This window comes from Takifugu flavidus, chromosome 19, assembly GCF_003711565.1.
Source record: "Takifugu flavidus isolate HTHZ2018 chromosome 19, ASM371156v2, whole genome shotgun sequence".
Taxonomy (NCBI): domain Eukaryota; kingdom Metazoa; phylum Chordata; class Actinopteri; order Tetraodontiformes; family Tetraodontidae; genus Takifugu; species Takifugu flavidus.
The window spans coordinates 7,854,781-7,870,619 of record NC_079538.1 but is presented as its reverse complement, the minus strand read 5'-3'; the positions used below and the strand labels follow the sequence as shown (position 1 = coordinate 7,870,619).

General features: G+C 45.8%; 1 protein-coding gene across 1 annotated transcript in view; it reads left to right on the top strand.

The window, feature by feature from the left end:
• Nucleotides 1–5,044: 5,044 nt before the first annotated feature.
• The window catches only part of LOC130516060 (prospero homeobox protein 1-like), a 28,560-nt gene continuing 17,765 nt past the window's right edge, over nucleotides 5,045–15,839 (top strand). Inside the window, exons 1-3 of the mRNA XM_057016824.1 lie at nucleotides 5,045–5,781; nucleotides 8,127–10,193; nucleotides 13,767–13,874. Coding sequence (XP_056872804.1) covers nucleotides 8,193–10,193; nucleotides 13,767–13,874 — 2,109 coding nt within the window. The 5' untranslated portion in view covers nucleotides 5,045–5,781; nucleotides 8,127–8,192. The remainder of the gene's footprint in view (nucleotides 5,782–8,126; nucleotides 10,194–13,766; nucleotides 13,875–15,839) is intronic.

Here is a 15,839-nt window from a genome sequence, read left to right as displayed (position 1 = left end):
CATCAAATATAAAAATGGCAAAAACGCCACCTATAGCAGCAGGTTTGAGCCTACAACTGACCTGATGTGCATGTGTTTGGTCTGTGGACCCTGGGTTTAAACATGGAGGTTCAAAAAAGCACTATGTTTTAGTTTTACGCACCATTGGAAACAAACCTATTTGTGTCCCCCTCCACTGACCTGCAGGTTTTCTGGAGTAGCAGAAAGCAGGTGTCATCTTAATCAGCGGGTCTGCGTTTGCCTGAGTGTTTAGAGGCTGGTTATTACAGCGTTACCCTCTTTCTGACCTCCCCGCAGGCAGCAGGCGCTCCATGGTGTGACGGGTCACTGGCGAGTCCAGAGGTCACCGGCAAAAGGCTCCTCTGCCGCCTGTGTGTTCACCGCGTGTGTGTGTGTGCGTGTGTGTTGGGCATCGAGCCCCAAAAGCCTAAAAGCCCAAAAGCCCCACTGAGGGTCAAAGGTTACAGATATACATAAAACAGGTAAAAGAAGAGTCAACAGGTACCAGATGGGTGAATATGCTGGTACTGGAAAGCATGTGTGAGCGTGCACGCGCGGATGTGAGACACTTTCGAGCTACTTACGCCTTGTTTTGTCACCTCTCATTGCTGTGTTTAAGTAAGTGCAGAAGAACAGGTAACTGATCACTAATTACAGTTAATTGACCCATAGGGGGAGAGAGGGAGAGAGAGAAACGTTTAACAACCATGGAGTCGTATAAAAGCCATTAAAACCTCGTTAACCTGCGTTTATTTGAAGCCCCTTGCCCCTGTCCATCATCGCTCTAATGTATTTTCCGTGAGGTTTTTTTTAACCTTCAGATTTAATTTAGTCGCTCTTTGATTTGACGGCCCGCCTGTGTTATTGTAGGATATCTTCTCCTTTCCTTGTAATTTTATTTTATGACACGGGCTGAATCGAGTACAATACGCGACCCCCGGGGAGACCACTTACCTCCACGCCAACAAATGTAATTACCGCTGATCAGAGGAGCGAAAACAGACCGCCGCTTATCTTCCACAGCCCGCTTTTTCATTTAAGTGGTGCGCTGTGGAAGATGGAAATGGGTAGAAGGAAACGCTGCACTATTGTGTGGCGAACGTGGAAAATGAGGACACAGCACGAATCAGTGAAAGTGAAATGCCTCCAATTTTCGATTTGCTTCCAAACTGTTTTTTTTTTTTTTCCTTTTCTTTTTTAGGTGCCTGTCAAATTTATCTCGGACGCAAAAGATTGGATAGATGAGGCCAATCGCTGGAGCGCATTGTTGGGAAGCATTTCGAGTCTGATTTTTATTCTCAAAAAAGGGAAGAAACATGCGCAAGTACGCACTTGATATAAAGCGTGCGCACTTTGGCATCTATTTAAAACTCTCCTCAACGCTCAGCAAAGGACACCAGAGGACCAACAGTGACCACAGCCTCGCAGTGAAAATAGGCTAAGTTAGTGCCAGAAGTAAACAGCGAAAGTCCTTTCGTGTTTACCAAGTAAAGTCCTCTGTTCCATGTTGACAGGTGAGAGTTCACAGGAGCAAAGTCGGTCCCCGATTTCCATGGAGCTGCCAGTCTGACTCTGTAACCCTCAAGAAATGGAGTGTGTGTGTGTGTGTGTGTGTGTGTGTGTGTGTGTGTGTGTGTGTGTGTGGTGTGTGTGTGTGTGTGTGTGTGTGTGTGTGTGTGTGTGTATCAGACAGAGGGGAGATAAACAGGGAGAGTTGCTGAGGGGGCTCTTTGACTTTGAGCGCATAAGCCTTTATTTCATGGTGCCATTGTTTGTTTTAAGGACGTCAGGCTTAATACAGTTCCAGGCGATTTCCCAGCATGTCTGCACGCCCAAGCACCTCCAAGGCGCTCCGTGCGTCGCTGCGCGCTCACACGCGTGCTTGCGCGCGCGGCGCTCCTGCTGACTTTCGCGTTCACGCAGCACGTTTTTTTGTTTTTTTTAAATTTTGTTTTAATCCACTTTCAAGGTTGTTGGTGAGACTTCTGAAGCAACAAACGTTACTGAATTTATCGCTTTGACTGAAAGGGTCGCAAATGTGCGCCAGTTTGGAGGATTTACGCGGAGACGCCTGATTGAGATGTTTACGATCTGCGCTTTTAATGAGTTTGATTGCGTCCATATTTCCGTCAGCCTCACCAAGCAAGCGGATTTTAATTGCTCATTATTTCCAACCATTGTTAAAGAAAGCCGTTTTCATAACACACGATTTAATCCAAACGTCCGCAGTTTTACTCTCAGCTCGTGTGCAGTTTTTTTTGTTGTTGTTGTTTCTTTCTTTTAGAACCGCGCATCCGCAGCGTGAAATTCACGTTTTACACATTGTTTTTTATCTAATATGCATCATGAGGTTGCTCCTTTTTATTTTCGTTTGCTTTTACAACAATGGCCAATTGTCATTAGTGCGGATGAAGCTGCGGGCCTATTTGAGCCGAAGTATGTGTAGAAATGCGTAAACAGGCCAGAGAGAATGAGCAACATCACCACCCCCCCACCATCCATCCACCCCACCACCACCCCTCTCTCCCGTACACACACGCACACACCAATCACCGCCACTTGTAGCCTAAAAAGAGGGATGTGGGTCAGCGGGGCCGCACCGTGCAGCCATCACAGCCTTATATGCGCTCAGGAGTAATTCCACCATAATAACATCTATGTAAATTTACCTCCGGGTCTTTCTTATATTGCGTTCGGGTCGCACAATTTGTTTTCTCTCGCCAGCACCAAATGCGATGGCTGCACTTTTATTTTTTTCCTCCAGTGTCCTCATCTTTGATGGTGAAAGCTGAATACATTAAGTGCTGGACGCGAGGTCCAACGAGGACTGGAGAGACGCCTACACGCGCGGACAAACACCGAAGCCTCCTCTCTCCTCTTTTTTCCCGTCCTGTCTCCTAAACCTTTTTATTCGGGGACCCGAAGACCTCTCCGGAACAAAACAGCTTTTAGCAGCACCATCTCTCTTTCCCTCCCCCCCTCCCTCCCTCCCTCTGTAATTATCTGATTAATGTAATTCTACGGCGAGAACAGATGCTTCCCCAAAATAATATTTGTTCTCGACATAATAACTGAACCGTTTTAAGTTAAATAAGACACGCCAATAATAATAATAATAATAACAATAATAATAATAATAACAATAATAATAATAATAATAATAATCGACACCGAGGAAAGCGCGGCTACATGGTTCCCTTCACTCCGACATACCATCGAGCTGTCATCATCACTTAATTGTGGTCAGACCGTGATCAAAATAAATAATAAAAGTGATACTTTATAACACCTCTGGGAGAAATATTATTTCCAGTGCCTCCCTCATTCTGCGTCTGGGCCCAGCTCTAATAAATATGTCAGTAAATTCAGCCATCAGAGCGCACTGCCAGAGCGCGTTATCAGGCTTGGGCATCGAGGTGAGTCGCATTTAACCCAAAAGAGGAGGAGGGGGTGTGGGGGGATGAAATAAGCACACGGGATGATCCACCTGGAATGGGCCGCGATAAGAGCAGCCGGTGTTAACTAACACGTTTCCTCTACACCTCACCCGAGTCTTCCTTTTCAAAACAAGCGTGTCTTTAATGTCCCGGCCTTGTTTTTCCAGCCTGTGCGCACACCGACGGCACCCTGGGGAGCCGAGGGGCCAAATCAGCGCAGGCCAGTGCGGGGAGCTGGGGGCCGGGACACCTGCTTTGGAAAAGACACTCCAGACACGAAACTTTGCTGACTTCGTTGCAATTCGTTTGCCCTAAAAACGCTTGCTTGCGACATGGAAAATAGACTCGCCTTTTCCTTTCTGGCACCTGACTGAGGTGCGTGTGGAAAATAAGAATTTTCGTTAAGTACTCCGGGTTCCTGTTTGTGTAAGGGATTTAAAAAAAGGATCTCCAGTGCAAATGCTAAATCCGACAAGTACAGTTTTTTTGGCAAAAAAGAGGAAAATTATTCATAATATAGAATGATAGAAATAAATGTGACAACCAGTTGCTCTTTTAAGAAATATAGGAAAGTTGCCCACCATAAGAATAGAGACTCAAACATGCAGAAGCAGGTGGATTTATCCCGCTTCTCTTCTTAAATATTAGACATGAATTAAGCCCTTTTTTAAATTTTAAACTGTAGTTAAAATAATCGTTTCATGTATTTAATGTTAGCTACTTCAGCATAAACCTTTTGCAAAGCGCAAAAATTGCTGTGAAATAAGAGGAATTAATGTGTAAGAATGAGAGCGAGCGGCCATCATTTCAGAAAATCGGATTTTTTTTCATGGAAAAGGATCAGATGTCAGTGTGTCCGCAGGGACGAATACAGGTGGAAATGTTTCAAAGCCTGGGGCTAAAAGCCACGCGTAATAAATATAAATGTTTGGATTTACGCGAGAAAAATCGACCTTTCTTTGATATTATTTACCACTAATTTCCCTTAATTATCGCTGATGGAGGGGACATTTCAGTGGCAGGTTGCGGATCCCAGTGACAGGCGTTTTCTGATGAAATGCGGCTCTTCACTGAGCATTACACAAAGAGACGTTTAGCTCTCCGCAGATATTGGCTTCCCGGGATAATCTGAATTCCAAAGCAAAGCTCCGAGCCTCTGTGCTGCTTTGCCTCTTCATAAATCAGCCTTCGCTTTAACCAATGAGCAAACTTTGCGCGTAAAATATCTCAACATGCCACTTCGTGCATGCAACACTCTGGTGGCTGCTCGGAGTCGCGCCTGTGGAGGAGCCGGCACCGGCAGTTTTTGCATCAAAATAAAGTATAAATATGACAGCGATTCAGAAAAAAGCAATTATGAAAGGCTGAAGGTATTCAGATACGGCTGTGCTCGTGCTTTCGGAAAAGTTATAAAAATAGGCATGAAATTTGCTAAAATATGTTAGAAGTGAAGTGCTCCAAGAACGCCTGGACGGCTCCTAAATCTGTTTGTGTTGAAAAGTCTTGAGAGAACAAGTTAGAAGCTTATAGTAATCGTTTTATGAATATTTATGCCTAAAGTAGAAAAGAATCATCTGCGGGTGATGTCACCCGTGTCAGAGTTAAATTGAATAGAAATCTCAATAAAGCTAAACAACAAACTATTCATTCTTAATTCAAAAGCAACCAAAACCAAAATGGGCTAAATTGCGCGACAGAATGAACACGACGGACTTAATAAATCGCTGGCTTCCGTTTTATTGTGGCACAGTTGGTGTAAAAGTGCGTAATGATTCTTACTCGCGCAGTCGCTGATTTGAGAAGAAAGAGATTAGTAATACTGCTATTTCCTTTTTTCCTCTCTCTCTCTTCAGTTGCGTTCAAGTCCCATTCTCTGGTCAAGTTCAGTGCGTTGTTCTCCGGACCGAACGGACGCTCCTTATTGGTAGGTTGCGACAGTTACATCACGCCGCTCGTGACGCGCACGTCTTCCTGTTTCCTTCAGCTGCGTCTTAAAGTGAATCTTAGTGGCGGAGGAGCGCTCCAGCATCCAGTGCTCTGTATCCAATGCACCTCGGAGACGCACACACGCAGCCTCTCTCTCTCTTTCTCTTGCGCTCTCTCTATGTCTCTCACTCGTTCAGTCCCAGGCAGAGGATAGAGGGAAACACCGACGCGTAAAAGCGCTTTTCATCTTCTGTATTTTTCCGATTTTTGATCCTCTCGCTCGACGCTGACTTTCTCCCAGCTTTTTTTTTTCTCCTCTGCGAAAAATTTCCAGCATCCAGCGAACCCCCGGCGCACTGAATATATTCTCCTTTTTCTCGCCGTAGGAGTTCAGGTTGTCCCCCTCTTCATCTAAAGGGTAAGTAACCTTGTCCTCGGATACCTCCCTCTCCCCGCGCTGCCTCCCCGGCGCACGGTGCGGAGACGGAAAAAACAAACAAATCAAACATCGTGAAGGTGGACAATAACGACAAATAAACAGCTAACCGCCTCTGTGGACATTATTTGTCCGGGTTTGTTCCCCTTATCTTGAACTGTGGGTAGAGTTGCGTGATCAGACCGTGTGTTCAGTGAGGATGATTTGCGGACGGTAGCCCAACCTTCCTCATCAAAGCGGAGATATGGAGTTGATTTGCAACTTTGCCCAGTAAGTTTGGGCAGCGTGCGCTGCTTTAATGACCCGACAGCCCGGTGAAATATGGCTCGGTTGTAGAACCAAACCGAGACTTTTACGAGTTTGATCCCTTTGTCCCGTCAGCTGATTTTTATTGGGAGGTTTCGTGTTTGCCTTTGGGGCGACACGATTCTGGCTGGTTGCGGAGGAGTCCGTCAGTTTTGGTGCGCTGTGAATTTGACGCTTTTTTGATCTTCGCCAGATTATTTTTTTAAATGCTTGTTGTAGAACGGGGGATATTTCGTGTTTTAAAAAGAACAGAAGAGAAGAGACAAGAGCAGAGAAGAGAAACAGACGTTCACAGCGTTGAAAGTTTATAAGTTGAACGTTGAAAAGTTTATATATGTATATATAATGAGGCGATGATCTGCTAAAATTTACGCCTGCTCGCTTTGTCTGCTTCATAGAAAATTGTTGAAAGGTTTTTTTATGAGCGAGAGATTGCGCATGGGCAAAGAGGGACAGGTGCGCCGTCAAAAAAGACAGGTGCTGGCCACTATTTAAAGCTCATTGTTAGGATGATGGAGCGATCAAGTCGAGCTCTTGGGTCCCCCTCCCCTCCTTTGCGATGTGTCAACTCATGTCTGAACTGCTGCATATGGCTGTCAGGTCTTCAGCCAAAGACCTGAATCAAACTGTCTGAGGGGGGGACGTGTGTCCGTTCATCCATCAGATTAGGAAAAAAAACTCATTTCTGTGAAAAGTTTCAATCTATCTGTGTGTGTGTGTGTGTGTGTGTGTGTGTGTGTGTGTGTGTGTGTGTGTGTGTGTGTGTGTGTGTGTGTAGACCTCATACATTAAAAAAATACAGAATAAATAAAATTGAATTTACAAAATGTTTTTTCACCTTGATTTCTGTTTTGGTCACCACGTATGCCTTAACTTGCCCATAACATTAACTCAGAATTATATTGTTCAAAATATTACACCTTCCGTCCACACAGTGACAGCTGTTTAATTTGTGTGAGTCCTTTGATACCTGTTTCCTTGATGAATGATGATTAAAAATGGAAATAATTGCTCATAAAAAGCTTCTAAATTCATCCGAATTCAAATATTTATTGATTCGTTTATTTGCGGGTAGAACGAAACTCTGCCCTGATGGGTTTCTGATAAAGCTCTCAATAAGAGCTCGCTGCTTACATAGCATTACTGATGCAGGCCTGCACTGACAAAACGTTTTGTTTTCAGGGCAGCATTAGGGGTTTTTCTAAGAGCGCTTAAAGTTGCTCCTTGCCGGAGTTGACCCTTGTGACCTATTCATTTGAGCAGAATTAACTGCCCTTGCCAGATGAAAAGACAAACAAAAAAACACAGAAGTGAGCCCACGCTGGCACCAAAATCAATAGGCCCATTTTGTCTTTCTTTTGTGTCTCTTTTGTGCGTGGATCTCCTCGTTGCTTAAGACACGAAGACCATATTGATTACGGTAGACTCATGAGCAGCTTTTTTAAATTGTGTGTGTGTAAAGATTGTCTGAAATAACGTGTGTCTGTTTTTTTGTTTTTTTTAAATTGAGCTTGAAGATAAGTTAAACAATTATTTGGTTGTTTAACATTTCCTCTCTTTGTACACTTTTTTTAAAAAAATCCTAAAAGTATTTATTTTTATTTAATTTTCAAAAATCAATAGCTCTCTTGGCTCACACTGTACAAAAATGGAAATGAGGACAAGTACTTAAGTAATTATCATAATTTTATGCAGCTTTGTGTTCTGTGGGAACTGGTTCAGTGTCGCACAGCATGTTACAGGGGGCAGCATAAAATGTAGGACTTTGCCCTGGAATGTTGAGCCAAGGCCTAATTCTGACCCCATCTTGCATATTCTCCTAACCCCTCTGTCACTGAGCCGGACTGCCGAATTAACCACACTCGTCCCCTTTTTTCAGACCGATGTTGTAATCTATTCCCGTCAACTTCAGTTTACACAACTAGTGTCAGCTGAGGCTATTTTCTAGAACTTTCCACTACTCAAGCCAAATTTAATGTTCTGAATCAATGAGTCAAACAACTTGAATTTCTTGCCCTCAGGTACTCAGAGGCTTCAATCCTAGCGGACTGGGTTTGTGGGATATGGCCCAATAGCCAGAGCCCGTGATGCCGGACCATGACAGCGACTCCTTCCTGAACAGACAGACCAAGCGAAGACGTGTGGACATTGGTGTTAAGAGGACCGTAGGCAGCACAGCCTCCTCCACAGTAGCAGCCGTAACAGCCACCACTGATAACATTGCCCGCGCCAAAGCTGCCATTTTCAGTGCCATGAACTCTCTGAGCTCTCACTCTCACCACGGATCGGACACAGATTCCATGGAGTGCTCTGTAGTGCAGCCACATGGTGGACCTGGCGTCGTTTCAGCCAGCGACAATGAATCCAAATCTAATGTACTCCGAAAGCTCCTGAAGAGGGCTAACTCGTACGAGGATGCCATGATGCCCTTCCCGGGCACTACTATTATCTCTCAGCTCCTCAAGAACAACATGGCTAAAAATGGAGGAGGGCATGACAGGGGAGAACGTGGAGACAGGGGCGACAGAGGCGATGCCGGATTCCCAGGATCGGGGCTGTCTAATGCAAGTCCGGATGCTCCCCAGGAGGATGCCTGCAGTAACTCATCTCAGGACAGCACCCCTCCAGAATGCATGTCACCATTTGGACGTCCTCATGGCCTGGCAACCTTTGACATTGAACGCCTCAATGACGAACACATGCGTGCCAAGCGAGCGCGCGTAGAGAACATTATACGTGGCATGAGCCACTCACCTAGCGTGGTGATACCTGCTGCTTCCCGCCACGAACGCAACCATGAGATAGACGGGGAAAGAGAAACAGAGTTAGACTGCCCACCTCCTCAGTCCCAGCAGCAGCCACCCAGCAGCCCACGGGGAGGCGAAGTTTGCGGCGGTAGCAGCCGAGAGAACAAGCGCAAACAGCGTTTGCCACAGCAGCAACAGCAGAGCTTCACCCAGCTGGTGTGCCAGAGGAAGGAACAGAAACAGGAGGAGCGAAGGCAGCTGAAGCTGCAGCTGGAGGACATGCAGAAACAGCTGCGGCAGTTGCAGGAGAAGTTCTTTCAGATATACGACTCAACCGATGATTCGGAACACAACGACCTCCACAACGATCTCCACAACGACATAGGAAACATGTCCGAGGACAGCCCCAGTCGGTCTGACGCTGCCGCAGATGACCGAGGTGGAGACGACCTGCGTTCTGACAATGAGATGTCTGACCTGGATCCAGGTCATTTCCTGGACAGGGCACGAGCGTTGCTTCAGGAGCAGGCCCTGCTGGCAGATGGGGAGAAGCCAAGAAGAGAGGGGATCAGCCGGAGCAAAGCACCAGGGGGCCTCAGCTCGTCCATGCATGCTGAAGGTAAACAGCTGGCTGAAACACTGAAGCAGGAGCTCAACTCAGCCATGACGCAGGTGGTAGACACAGTGGTTAAGGTGTTTGCCAAGCCTCCACGCCCTCCGCCCCAGCAAGCCTTCCACCCTCTTTCTATTCCTCCTGAAAGATTCCCGACTGTTGTCAATGGAGACAACCCAAACTTTCACACCACCAACCCTAGGCTTCAGTGCTTTGGTGATGTCATCATTCCAAATCCACTAGATTCCTTTGCCAACATGCCCGGAATGCCAGGGGCAACCAATGACCAAACAGAGGCATTGCCCTTAGTTGTGAGGAAGACGCCCAGCGAGCACCACCAATCCTCAGCTGTGGGTGCACAAGGTGGTCACCACCACCCTGCCCTTCACCCCTCCTCACTCTCTGCCTCCATGGGCTTTAGTCCTCCATCTTTTAGGCACCCTTTTCCACTGCCTCTCATGGGCTACCCTTTCCAGAGTCCTCTTGGTGCGCCCACAGGTGGCTACCCAGGAAAGGAGCGTTCCTCACCAGATTCCATGGACCTGTCCCGGGAGACCACCAGCCTGAGGACGAAGATGACATCAGGTCACCACCTTGGGCATCACCATCGCTCTTGTTCACCAGCACACCCCGGAAGCACAGCTGAAGGACTCTCTCTGTCACTTATCAAGTCCGAGTGCGGTGACCTCCAAGACATGTCCGACATCTCACCCTACCCAGGCAGCAACGTATCCTTTCACAAACTTGGTGGTGAGTGTGAGCGCGGGAGATCGAGCCTTGTTCAAAAGGCAATAACAAGCAAATGTGTATGACAGCAACCTTGACTTTTTATATTAACTCAAAAGGTCCGGTTACTTCCAGTTCTCTCCTGTGTAAAGCCAGAAAAATCTATATCAGGTGGCCATTTCCTATGGAGACAGGTGTAAAATATTACATCTGCACTACAAAGAGTTAAAACAATCCTTTTAAAAGACTGAGAAATTGTTGATGAATCACTTTTCCTCCCACTGCTGTTCTTTCCTCCATTGCGCTGCATTGTTGCATTTATTTTTATACTCACACCTATTCCTTCTCGCCGTTTCATGCAGCCTTCCCCTTCATGTTGGCCGTAAGTGCTTAGAAAGCTTTCCTGTCACATATCACTTACTCACTAAGATTAGGTCCCCGTGACATTTACTGCTCCAATTCCTTTTATTAAAAAAATGGCCTAAAAGCACAAGGAGAAAGATAGCATCCTGAAACTTGGCACACAATGGTGTTATATAGCCCACCATGCAGTTTAACCCCCGTGTGCCCCAATCATGCCCTATGGATAAAGAGGCTATCCCCTGTGGGAGGCTCAAATTGAATCCCCTGGGGAGTCAGCACTAATAGCTAATACAGAATCATTCAGTCCCTTCTCTGTTCTCCCATACCTCCTTAGCCCTAAAGTATTCAGCACTCTCCAAACCGTATGAAAATTCGATACGTGTCCCCACAGCTGTCCTTAGAAAGCTTTGTCTTAAAGTCATTTACATTTACTGGCTGCTTAGAAAGTTAATCCAACAGATTTGTATCTGCTGGTGGTTAAGTGAGTGTGTATATTTAACACTCTGGATTTGGAGGGGTGTTTTTTTGCTCTGGTGTACCTGAGCGCCTCTCCCTTTTCCGAACATGTGCACATTTGTGTGTGTGTGCGTGTGTGCGTGTGTGTGTCACAATAGGTTCGCCCGAGGACTCGGTAAAGATGTATATTTATGATTGCTTGTGTTTTCTCTTGTGTTCCTCTTATCATCCATCGCTGTTGTAAAAAGCCTACAATCATTGTCGTTTCTTGTCTCTCTTTTTTTTATTTCATAAAGATCTGTCAACAGCCCGGGGGGCCTTTTGGCTGTTGCTTGGCAGCCGAATACTTCTTTTTTTGTTTTCCCTCGCTGTGAATCCCCCTCCTCCCCGTCTTTTCTTTGAAGCGGACGTTAACAGGTGTTTGCAGTGAGCTGTTTATCTTTCATTACCTCGCCTTGTCTTGTCTTCTGACCCAAGGGTGAACGCTTTGCAGAGATCCATAATCCTTCTTCTACGGGCTCCCGATGGAGGGATGAAAGGAGGAAAGGGGGAGAGAGACATACAGAGACTCTGAAAAAGTGGAAAACAATCAAACAATAAGCACCTATACCAGATATTGTGGCTCGTATTCATAATTTGAAGATATCCACAGAATGTGTCCCATTTTATTAACAATCCAGATTATGCGATCTTTCTTTTTTCGTTTTTTGCCACGTTTTGGGAGGTGTGTTCAAGTTCATCAGCTCTCGTCAGTGTTGTGAAGCAGATGGTTGCTTTCAATTTCCTCATTTATTCTCAGTCCAGCTCCAGATACTCGTGTCCTTACACCTGGAATTAGGGAATGGAGGAGCAATTTTCTTGTCATGACTCCGGGCTTTGGGGAAGTGTTGCGAGAATGATGATGTCTTGTCAGATGTGGCACACGAAACAGCGGGCCAGCTGGTATGAGTGCACGATCATGACAAAATAATAACCTTGCACACCACCCCTAGGTCCAATCACAATTACATTTGCAAGCTGTGAGTGGATTGGAGATGAAAATGCCTCATAAGGAGACGCGGAGCTTCTTAATTGTTGTCTGAACTGAGCTGATATTGTTTTTATGGCCGTAGAGGCATAAACTGGACGTCTTTGTTTTAAAATAAATTTTTAATTTCCACGATAAGGGGGGAACTATGCTAATCCTAATTGAAAAAGCAAAACAGATCCATCTCAGTGTAAGTGCAGAGCTATCACTGCAAATAAATCCCACCTTGCCTTTGTTAAAAAAAAAAAAGGGGCTCTCTTTTTCCCTGGCTCCCTCTTCTCGTCTCTCCATCTGAGGATCTATTGTGTCCCCTCCACTTGGAGCAGATGGTGTGGTGTGGAGAGTGAAGTGCTGCTCTTTTGGCCAGGCCTGACAGACTAACACCAGCCTGCCAGGGTTTACCCCACAAGACCCTCGCTGCGTACACAACCAACACTCCTTCCCTCTCCCACTGAATCAAAGTAGACGGGGTCTTTAAGGAGCCAAAGCGGCATGGTTCAGTATTTGCTGGCTGCGCTGTGTAACCCAGAGGCCAAGGGCAGTCTAATCTAACAGCTGATGCCTTCCTCCCACTCTATAGTTACAGCTACATCTGGACACTTGACTGATTTTAATGATCACAGGCGCCCCTGTTGATCATAAATAATGTCAAGCAATGCTTTTTGTCCACTCGAGTGTAGATGGTCTTCAAGAAAACTTAGGGTAGAATCTTCCCATCAGATGAAAACCCTTATTCAATCAGTTTTATCATGCAGCCCACCCCATCCCCTTTCTTTTTCAGTGTCTTCTCCTCCAGATTGATATTATCAGATGCATTATACGGCCGTTAATTCACCATGGAAATGGCTTGGGCCGTTCTGTGGCGCAGATGTGTTTTAGTCTCCCCCATCGCTGGCTGTGTCCAAAGCCTCAGAGCCCCTTTTCTCCTTCTCCTCCTCCTTTTGCTCCTCCAAGGGTTTGGCAGCGGTAGCGAGGCTGGAGGGGGGGGTAGGGGTGGAGCAGGAGGAGGAGGAGGGGGATGTAATTGAAGGTTGGAACCGTGCTATCCCTCAAGGTGCCCCCACCAGCCTATCTCCATCCAGTCTGCTGTTCAATCCAGGCGATCCATTAGGAAGACAAGGCCTCTGACAAGTATTTTAATACTGTATGGCTGATGTGGGCGTGGGGTGGTTTTTCATGTGGCCCTGACTGCCGTTCAGGAGCATCTCATATACCTTGTTTTGCCTCTGATACGAAGCCAGCGTCAGACACATTCAGGCTTGGCCTGAGTTTCCGCCAACTCATTAGGCCTCCTTGCCCGTCATGGCGTTAACTGCTGTCTTTGTTTGTGATATGCAAATGTTTCCTTTTTTTCTTCTTCCCTTTTTTGGGGGGTGGAGGTTAGCGAAGGGTGTAGGCAAAGGCGTTTACTTACTTTGACTGTGAAATGAGCCTCCTTATGTAAAAGCATCGGCTGCAATGCTGGCCAGCGTTTTATTTACCGTGACGCTCTCACACCTGATACGGATGATGCTAATTGCAAGCAAAATAGTTATGCTTCGATGGTCTGACTCCGGCTCCCATCTAGCCGCCCCACATCGGTGCTTAAAAGGGGAAATTTGTGACCCAAAATCCATTTTTTTTGTTCCCAGAAACTTTCTAATTCCCACACTGAATTTCTAATATGAACACATTAATGCCTTTGATCCATTTCCTTGTCGTTAATGTCCTTAACAGCTGCTATTTTAAGATTCAAGAGGGTCTCTCTCCCAACCATCTGAAGAAAGCCAAGCTCATGTTTTTCTACACCCGATACCCAAGCTCGAATATGCTCAAGATGTTTTTCTCTGATGTAAAGGTAAGCTAAACACACTCTTCTTCATCTGTACAATACTTGCAAACACACACACACACACAAACACACACTGTCAGTACAGAAATAAGGATACATATGAATTTCTTTTGCTTTCATGAGCAAACACACTTGCTTGAAAAGAGAACTCTTTTCTCTTTCCAGTATTCACCTGCTGTAAACACTGCACGTCTGCCTCGAAACGAGGCCCTTTCCCATCACCAACTAATGGCTTTATGCAAAAGATGGCAGGACAGGAAGTTGTGCATGTTTACACGAGAGAGCTGCAGAGCCAATGAGTATTCTAATGAGGGGCGGGGAGGAGGATGAAGGATGGAGGCTGGAGGGGACGAAGTGGTCAACAGAGCAGGTGGAGGGAGGATGGTTGCAGAGAGAAAGCCGGTCGAGGGAGCGCAGCAAAGATGACCGTTTGAGAGTTTAATGAAAGGGCATTTGGAAAATGCAGCTCTAGGCTCAAGCTGCAGGAAAAATAACCAAACAAACAGAAAAACGACACAATAGCCGACCGAGTTTATGATTGTTGTTCTGTGTGTGTGTGCCATACGGCGGGGTAAACACTGTGACATATCCAGGCCATCTTATTCAAATCAGAAGATAAAGGTCCCATTTTTCCCAGCTGTCGCCACCAACCTCAACAACCTCACGATTCCCCCTCTCCTCTTTTGGCACCTGATTGCCGCTAAACGAACTTTAATTTGCAGATGGTGTCAGGGTAGAATCTACAGTTTTAACATTTTCCTTTTCTAATTAGTAGTGAAATAAAGAGTGCTCTCACTCCATCAGATCCATGAAAAAAGGTCAAGATAGTTAAGGGGATTATGAGTCAAATCACTCTGTTTTTGTTTTCTGTAGGAGACAATAGACTTAATCTCCAAGGTTGCCGACGTGTATGGGAATGAGATCACTTATATAATTAGAGTCAGCCACCATGACCTTTTAATATGTGGGTGTCTTCAGACTTATGTCTTGACGGCTAATCAGGACTCGGCTCTCAAGAACCTAATGAACGTGGGAAGTGGGTTGCCCCAATAACTCGGGCACGCAGAAGCTGTTGTCCCCCTCGTTGGAGTTTTTTTTAAGACCGCCGTAACTTTTTTTGTTTTTGACTTTTTTTGTGTTGACATGTTTTGACACACACACAATGCAGTCAGTGGCTCTGCTAATGGCAGCACCGCCGTCAGTCTGCTGGTGTGGAGATGTCTCGTTAATTATTAGCGCGTATACTGTGTCAATTATGGCTGAATGATTATGACAGATTAATGAACAGATTAAATAATGATATCCTGTTCATTAAAAAGTCAGATAAAATTGTAATTGTGACGGCCGTATTGCGCATTATGGTAATTGCTGTAAATGTTGCTGTTCTGGACTGGATGCTAACTTTTTTCTGGCTCTAATTCACTATGGAACCAACGAGGTCAGGAGGGTTTTCTGTTTTCTATATGTCATTCCTTCTCTTTTCTTTTTTTTCGCTGATGGTGTGGCGTGGTATGTGTGCCTCTGTGAGGCTGGGGAGGGGGCAAAAAAAGAGCCAGCCGCTGGATTTGAGTCGCTGCAGTAACAAAAACCCGCTTTCCAGGGCTGCTTTTTGTGTGCAGTCAGCCAATAGGCTGACGGAGATTATCTCCCACAATTCACTCCTGCAAAAAAACAGGAAACGTTGGAAAGCCCTGATGACTGTGAAGGGGCTTACGAGAGAAAGATAGAGAGAGGGAGAACCGTACCAGGGAAAAAGAGAGAGAGGGGGCCCGCATGGCATTCTGTGTCTCTTTGCTCTTCTCTCTGCTTGTTCTGGACATAGCTTAGCGCTCTGAGGTCATCTGTGTGCTTTCTGCTCTATTGTTGACCACTTTGTTGTGGAAAGTGTTACAATATGGCATTTCGTCATTTAGAAAAGACTGTAAAGGAGATTTCAAAAGAATAGTATGTGCACATTAGCAGAGTTTACAT